Source organism: Dendrobium catenatum, unplaced genomic scaffold (assembly GCF_001605985.2).
Source record: "Dendrobium catenatum unplaced genomic scaffold, ASM160598v2 fragScaff_scaffold_1035, whole genome shotgun sequence".
In the NCBI taxonomy this organism is placed as follows: Eukaryota; Viridiplantae; Streptophyta; class Magnoliopsida; order Asparagales; family Orchidaceae; genus Dendrobium; species Dendrobium catenatum.
In genome coordinates, this window is record NW_021319497.1 from 786,586 (window position 1) to 795,466 (window position 8,881).

Genomic DNA, 8,881 nt, shown 5'->3' on the forward strand with positions numbered 1-8,881 from the left:
TCATTCCGACCTTCGTTGCTAGATATTGATCTTTTTGACTTCCGTCGCCCACCGACTATGGTTCTATCGACCAAATAAGCATATCAATACTGCTTCATACAAGTCCCATCATGTAATGCACATTATATGATGTGTATTTATTACATCAAGCCAAGGCCTTCCCCCAAAGAAGAGTCTCATTTTTAATCGATTGCAAATAATAATGCACATTATAATTCATTGCAAATAATTATCATTGCATATAAACTTGAAAAAGTATCGGGTTTTTTTTTTTTAATTTCATAATTAGATCAGTAGATGTGAAGTGCGCACATGCAGACTAACATCGACGGGCCGACTGAACCCTCCTAAGATTTCCAAATCCAAGAAGCCGATGATATTTTTCATAACGCAAAGAAATTACCTGACATCAAGCAGAAATACGAGCCAAAAAATATACATGAGGTCAACAAATATTGGGCACATGGAGGAATAGACTATTAAACCACAGGATTCACATGGGTCTATTTCCCATCATACTGAACCTTAAGAGCTATCGTTTTCCCCGACACAGAGATAGTAACCTCATCAGAGAGAGGAGATTAGCTGTTCACTTGAAAACAGACCCTGTCAAACGAGAGATTATTAGGTGCAGAGTGCAAACGGGTAGAACCGTCCGCACAAGCACTATACCCAGCAAGGTATCGGCACTCGATACCGCTGGGTACCGCTAGATACCCAATACTTGTGCGGACGATGCACACTCCGCACCTATTAATTTTTCCTGCCAAACAAAGTTAGGCCATGCCTGTAAATTTTCAATAAAATAAAATATATAAATAAACACTGGGCACAATTATCCTACTAAAAAAATTGTCATTCTCACAATTTTCATAGGTGACATCAACATTGTAACAAAAATTGAATTTTATTTTTTATTTATTAACCTAACAATTAAATATTTAAAATGATATGAATTATCAATTACATGCATTTGCAAATGATATAACAAAATCATAAAAATTTAACAAATTATTGAAAATAAAAAATGATTATTTTATCATTCTATATAGCAATTGAATTGAGCTGTATATAATAGTATCATCAATAGAAATGTCTTTAAGTGATAATGTTGTAAACATATAAATATATAGTAATTAAATGGAACACGTGTAATTAGCCAAATAATCATTGATCAAATAAATTTGTATTCATGCCTACAAATCACTATAAATTCCATAAAAATTCCTGGTGCAAACTACGAATCATATAAAAGTATCGATTTTATTTACTTTTTGAAGAATTTCTGTGCTGAAGCATAACTTATTATATACAAAATTCGATCCCAAAATCTTCACAATAATTTCAAAAACACTTACTCATCTAATCACCCATTTGATTGGTCTCATAAAATTAAATTAAAGGCTTGTTTGGCATGGCATCATCTAGCGGTGCTGTGTTAAACATGCGAAAAATGATTACGCTCCGAGTCCGGATGTCATCCGGATTCCAATCACGTGAAAATATATGAATTTTTTCTCTCTTATACACAAACTGGTATAAGAGAGAAAAAAATCTGTGTTTCACGTCATTGGAGTCAAGACAACGTTCCGGACTCCGTAAGTAATAATCTCTCCAAATATGAAGGACTCATTTCGTTAGGAAACATAACAATGAACCCTAAAAAAACCAAAAAAAAAAAGTGCATCATATTACTGCGTTCATAAGCCGTTTGAGAATTTTCCTGCTGAGATTATCGCTTCAAAGCCAAAGTCACCGAGAAATCATGATAGGATGGCAATCCACATATATTTATCCTCTTCAAGTTCTCCATTATTTTAAGTGCAATAAAATGTAAAATTTTGCCCAAAAAAAGGACAAAAGAGTAAAGTTGGAAACTCAATAATCAGTCAAGCATTGCGGTAATTCGTCCAATGAGCTCTTCTTTTTTACCGCCTACCTTCATCTTTTTACTAGCAAGAAAGCATTTTAGATCCGAAACAGTAAGAGATTGTAGCTTACCTCTTGCATGGAAGTCAAAGACCTGCAAGGCAGAAGTATTAGGACTTCCCTCCTTATAACTCTTCCCATGCTAAAAAGACATTCGTAGCGTGAATATGGCTTGCCTTCGAAATTACATCGGAACTATCGGAGTTTTGCTTTGTCTTCATCTTCATGGAAGCATCAGATTTACCTTCTTTACTGTGAACTTGATAAGGATGAATAGTAAGATCAAAGAAACTAGTTTATTATATTGAAAAAGGACCACGAAAATAGACAGTCTAATAAGATTGCAAATTTAACTGAGTGTTTGGAAGAGCAGGTCATATTCAGAAGATAATTTTTACTTGCAGAGATGTTAACAACTGATGTAATAAATAATATTTGGCTTGATAAGAACTCAGTATATACATAAAGCTTATATTTTCTCATTAATTTTATCATAAAAACTCTCAAAATCATTAACAATAACAAACATGAAGGCAGCTCATTCTTCAGCTTGATGGTCAATGAAATGAGTTAAACAAGATCCAAGCTTGCCCATGTTCCAACTCATTTACAGCCTTACTGTCCAACTTAAAAGCCAATCTAACCTAAGCATCTAATTAAGACAATTTTTAAAGATTTAGATTTCGTTTGGGACAACTGCTTTCTAAAGTAACTTTTTTAATATAAAAATTTTTTGAATTAAAATTCTTTTAATCAAAAGCTACTTTAAAAAGCACTAAGAAAATTGTCCCAAACAAAGACTTAAATCTAAGACCTCCATTTTGGAGGTAAGAGGAAGTACCACTAGGCAACATGCTCAATGATCTTTACTCAAATATTTGCTAAACTTGATTCACATCATTTGGGCTACAAATACACTTTTAAAAATAACTATTCTAACAGCTTGCTGGCAAACTTTTCTTCACATAAGCTTCTTTCCTAATGAAAGTCATGAAGTTAATCATAAATGGTTAGTCATTACATTTGACACATTGAGTTAACAATAGTTGTAGATTTAATTATCTCATTAGACGCCCAAATTTTCTAAACATAACGCCTTGGCTACCTACAACAGAGACATAGCTTCTAAAATTTTCTTATCATGAAAAAATAGAGAGAAAGAGAGAGATATTGTGTTGTTTTTCAATAGTTTATCCCAAGTTTTGCATGCCATAGCGCTCGCCCCCTCGTATTCTTATATTTCTGATTGAGATAATAAGATTTTGTCTGAATCCAACGAATTTCATAGGACAAAATTATAGTCTGTTCTAGGTATTGTCGACATTCCGAACGTAACGGCGAAGTCCATTTTGCGTTCAAAGGTCGTTTGGACAATATAGCGCGTGAATTTCAGGTGTCGGTCCCTTGTTTTAACCATTTTTGTCTGATTTGATTGCGAGGGGTTCCCTCTTAGGCGAATTCAACGCTCTGATTACAACGGTGCATTCCTTTTGGCAATCGGAGAAGGTTTGTCCCTTCAAGTGATGCGCCGCGCCGACACGTGCGTCACTTAATTCACCTGTTTCACCTTGTTTCACACGCTTTTAGCATGTGGGTCAACAATTATAAGATAGCACCTGCAGCTTATATTTACATAGAAGAAAAATGACTTATCTTGTTTTCTTTGTCAAAGCTCCTCTTACCCAAGGCTTCATTTTTTTCAGCTGCATTAATGTAAACTTGCTGAGTTAGAAAACTGGCATAAAGATAATGATGCACTTGAATGGAGAAATATGCTGACCTTTTTGAGCCTTTGAAAAAGAATTATGAGTCAAAGAATCGCTCATCACTTTGTCTCTCACGTCTTTAGAATTCTGAAAATAAAATGATAGTAAAATTTCCCACAGAATTAGGGTCAAAGTTGAGAGCTCAACAGCTTACACATGGTAAATTGTCCACTTTTCTTTGTCGTAAAATGCTTTCCTGTAGGTAAATTTGATTTTAGTTACAGGAAGGTCACCAGCAGTAACTCATAAAACATCTACATGACCATTACCCTAACTTAAAAAAATAGTAATAATTCAGCAAAAGTTGTAAAAAAAACAAATAAAACCAATTCTTCCTCGCTGACATAATAAATGTAATCCTCAGTCATCTCATAGGTTTACTGCAGTTTTTTTTTCTTTTTCAGTTTCAGATGTCAATACGGAATTTTTTGAGCAAGCATATCTTATTAAGACTTACTTCCATCGCATTAGATGGGGCTGAGGCAGGCTTAATAATGGCAATTGTATCATTTCTATAACCTGAATCTGCAGAAATCAAACAGAACCTCATTTATATCTCATCATATGTTTAATAAAATAAGAATTTCTGTTGTAAATACATTAAAAAATGAAGCCTGTCTCTATGAAAGGCATCATATCATACCAAATACACTCCTTAAATGACTTTAAATGTAACATGGTTGAAGTAGCTCTATGTTTCCTTAAAAAAAAACCTAGTACTCGTTAAGTATATATACACCAAAGCCATCATGTTGAATATGTAAGAATCCATCAGAAGTTATCCATGTCAATTTTTAGATAAGTTTGTTTTGACTGTTCTCGAGGAATTAGGACTCATTTGCAAATGTTGTGTTATTGTTATGTTGTATTGTTTGGAACAAAATAAAATTATTGCAACTTTTACTCTACAGAAGATAGGCAAACTCTGCAAATGTATTGTCCATTGATATTAAGACGAAAGGAGGTGCAAATAAGGTATAATGCTTCTACGGCACGTTCTCATAGAATTCAAAATTGTGAAGTTTTCTTGAAAAGTAGTGTAAAGTGTGACGTCAATCACTGTCTCTGTAGTGTAAAGTTTTGTTTGGTTCGGTTCGTATTGAGTGAAGAGTTTTATTCTGTCAAACATTTCTGTGCTTAACTCAAAAAAATTGTGTTTATCAATATCCTAAAATAGTTTATTTCACATTTTAATCATGTTTTTGATTATTGCCTCACTTTTCGTGTTGAGTGAAGAATTTTATCCTCTATCAAAGTAGGCGATAACGAACTATCAACAATATTGCTTGATGGCTAAATTGTCTTTTCAAAACTTACTACACAGTAGAAATGGATCCAAAACTAAAGACATGCAGGAAACTTGTTCTAATAGAATAATTAAATAAATATAATTATATGAAGAAGTATAATGTATTGCGTACCCTCATGAGCCTCCGATTGAATTCAAGTTAAAACAAAAGACGGCACACAAACGCAAAAAAAAAAAACTAAGAAAAAAAGGCAAGATCCTATGCGCAAGTAAAATAAATCACACATCAATAAATATAATTAATTTCTCAAATTAATGTCCGTATACAATTGACCTATTTATTACAAACAAAAATTACATAAATTAAAAGTAGTCGGGCACCACCAACCACAGACTCAGATTCTAATACTAAGAAAGAAAGATGCAAGTAGACTTTGAGTGGGATACTCTTCTATCTTCAGCTCCTCGATCTTCTCCTCCTCGGGCTCTTTGGGTCCATTGTACTTAGATACCCAAATGGGAAAGAAAACTCCACCCCCGAGGGTGAGGTTATTCTTCCCACTTTGGGTAGTGTAGTGATCCAAAATTGAGCTTTCAAATGGAAAATGACTATCCCCCAAGGGGTATTCTTTTCTCTTGGAAATTCGATTTTGGGTCTAAGTATCCCAAACTCAAAGACTCTTTCACAACTCAATACTTAATCAAATTACATTGACATAAAATAAAAAAAAAATTCTAGACTCTCCTGCAAGGTTATCCTAAGCATTTAATAACCAAATCAATTCCCATTTAATAACCAAATCAATTCTCATACAGTTATATATATGTACAGAAAAATAAACACACTTGACCACGCTTTTTTTATTTGAAGGCTACGCAGCTGAAGTACATGTAGCAGTTATATTTATTATTTATTTAGCCCCCTTTATTGTCCTATATGAGCGTGGTCACCTACAGAAAACTCAGTGAGCATTCAAATCATTCCTAACTTAAGGGTAATCGAATCGCTCAACACATCAATCCACACAATGCAGAAAAAATAAATAAACACCAATCAATTTCAATCACAAAATACAATGAAAACTCAGAAAACTCGGCACACAACAGTAAAGTAAACATCGGCCTAGCCTATATCTAAAATCGATTGTCCTAGCAAATCATCTAAAGTGTGTATAGAAGGTCGTGTGGCTGGGGTAGGTCCTAAACTAGGTTGTTTATTGAGATTGTCTAATGTTTGAGTTTGTTAAAGGTTAAAGGAGAGATTTATGTTTGAGTTTAAATATTAATATGTTAAAGCTTAATTAAGGATATATTGTAATTGTGAAATGATTATTACTTTGTTGTTTATCGAGGCTATGAACTTTATTTCACCTTTTATGAGGCTAAATTAATATCCTCATAGGCCTAGGTTACTCAATAGTAATCAGTGTTGATTAAGTTGATTTAGTTAGTGGGAAATCAAGAGGGTTGATTAATCTTAATTAATCCGATTAATTATTGATTTTAAATTTGAATTAGTTTATATTTTCCATCAACAGGTTCGTGACATTGTAACATCAGGCTCGAGGAATCAGGCCTCCTTAAGACACGTAGCTCCGCAACCCGGAGTAGTCCATCCCAAAAATCTTGTCGATGTAGTTGAATTATGAATTTTAATTAAGTTAACTAATTAAGAATGATTTAATTTAAATTCTTACACTCTGTTGAATTCATTCATGACGTTGTGTCACCAGGCTCAAAGAACCAGGCCACCTAAGGACACGTAGCCCCGTAGTCCGGAATAGTCCATCCTAAAAACTTCATCTATGGTGTGGTTGTTGTATATTAGAATGTTGGTTAAATTATTATATTAAACAAATTGAAGTTTTATGTAATTTTCATTAATTATTGGATTTTTAAGAATTATTGGAATTATTTTAATGTGTTAACTCAATGTCAAAAGTTGATTTTTTAAATTAAAGTTAATTTTGAAGGTTTCAGATTTTTTATAAATATTAAACCTTATGATGAGCAATTAGAGTTTTAGTTTTCTTAATTTAAAGTTTTTTTATGAAAAGTTATAATTTTTGAAGTTTGGATCTAAATTTTGACTTAAGTTTGACCAAGCTATTGACTTTTTGGCTTCGACTAATTTTTGAAGATTTGACATTTTTTTTATAAATATTAGATTTTATTTTGAGTTGAATGCCTTTGAATTTAATCAATTTGATTTTTTTAGAATTAGTTATGATTTTTAGAAATTTAGGTATTTATTGAATTTTCAAAAATTGCTTAATTAAGGGTGTTTTAATGATTTGAATCCAAATGAATTCCCAACTATTTGAAATCAACTCTAATGGCTAGGAATGACCTAAGCAAAGATTCTCAAGTGTTTGAAAATTTTATAAAATTTTGAATCAAAGAAATTAATTAAATATTAAATTTTAATTAAAATTTAATAAAGCATAAATTTGATGTCAACTTAAAGGAGTTTTATTCTTTTTAGATTGGAAATTAAATTCTGGTCAGTTTGAGGTATTGTATGTAATTTTTGGAATTAAATTTAATTTATTAGTATTTTTAGAAAGTTTAATGCCTAATTAAGTATTTAAGCTTACAAAAATCATTTAAGGAACTTAATGAATTTTAAAACCAGTGAGAAAAATTCTATGGGCTGTATGTGTCACTAAGTTTAAATGTTCAAAGTTTTGTGTCAAAATGATATGTATCCTAATTACTAGAATTTTTTTTAAGTTTTCTAAACATGTCCTTAATTATTATCCTTAATGGTGTCTCTAGTATTCAAATAGATTTGAAATGTTTGTCATCAAACCCTCAAACATATGCAAGCACACCACAGTAATTATGCAACATAATTCTAAAAATTTGTAGTCATGAATTTTTAAAATTTTGGGTCCAAAATAGACCTATTACTTTGAAAATTTATATCACATAAATCCTTTGAACATGTGATCCTAAGAATTTTACAAGTGATGCCTAAGATGTTCAAAAATATATCACCAAAATTTAGGCTCAAATTGATGACAGGATTATGAGAAAATTGCTAAAACTAAATTTTACACAATCTAAAATAACTCATAATCCCATCATCAAAATAATTCAATTATAATTTTAATAAAAATTAGGACTCAAAACCTTTCCAACGAACCCAACCACAAAAAAATTAGTAAAGTAATGGATTTTCTATGAATTTTGGAAGTTTTAGCTATATAATTTGATTTTCAAATCAATTTCTTTCTTAATTCAAAATGGAAGCATCGTATCAGAGGATGCCACGTGTCCTCAGACGCATCGAACGTATTCAATCTGCTATATGGCACATTGTTTGGAAGCACAGGATGATGTTTTTTGATCCGTCTAATCGCGTATCTATTGCGATCGGACGGTTCTGCTCTTACTAGAGCCCAAATTATCAAATTGTGATAACTTGCAAAATATGTGTCCAAATTGGATGAAGTTTAAAATGCAGCTTTATAGAAACATAATCTCCCAATAACTGAAGTTTGGAGACTTCATGTGTTGTAGATTTGTTGTAGTTTTAAATTAAAAATTTAGAGAAAAGTTAAGATATCTTACAATCCTGTAGATGAATTTGGATGATCTTGAGCTTGCTAGAGAGATATTGAAATCCTCTAAAATGTCCTTAAAGGGTCCAAGATCTTTTGATAATTGGATCGAATTTTTATACAATAATTAGCCTTTCTCTCTCTTTCTCTCTCTCTTCTCAATTTGGGCTCTCAAGACTTTCACAACCATTTCAATGGTTGTGGGGGCCTTATTTATAGATGGAGGAGTTGAGGTAGAGTTAGGATGGGATACAGTTTGCTGGAATTGATCATTTTGGATGGTTGGAGAAGATTCCAAGGATTTGAGTTGAGTAAAGCATGGCAAGCCTAACCTATGATTGCTAGCCCTTATTAATGCATGAGATTAGCTC

The 8,881-nt window shown here is 32.2% G+C and overlaps 1 protein-coding gene across 1 annotated transcript in view; it reads right to left on the reverse strand.

Moving 5' to 3' along the window:
* Positions 1-1,736: 1,736 nt before the first annotated feature.
* Positions 1,737-8,881, reverse strand: part of LOC110110170 — a 17,775-nt gene continuing 10,630 nt past the window's right edge. Inside the window, exons 9-14 of the mRNA XM_028698034.1 lie at positions 4,153-4,220; positions 3,850-3,891; positions 3,710-3,782; positions 3,583-3,632; positions 2,106-2,183; positions 1,737-2,023 (exon numbers count right to left, since the gene is read on the reverse strand). Coding sequence (XP_028553867.1) covers positions 1,886-2,023; positions 2,106-2,183; positions 3,583-3,632; positions 3,710-3,782; positions 3,850-3,891; positions 4,153-4,220 — 449 coding nt within the window. The 3' untranslated portion in view covers positions 1,737-1,885. The remainder of the gene's footprint in view (positions 2,024-2,105; positions 2,184-3,582; positions 3,633-3,709; positions 3,783-3,849; positions 3,892-4,152; positions 4,221-8,881) is intronic.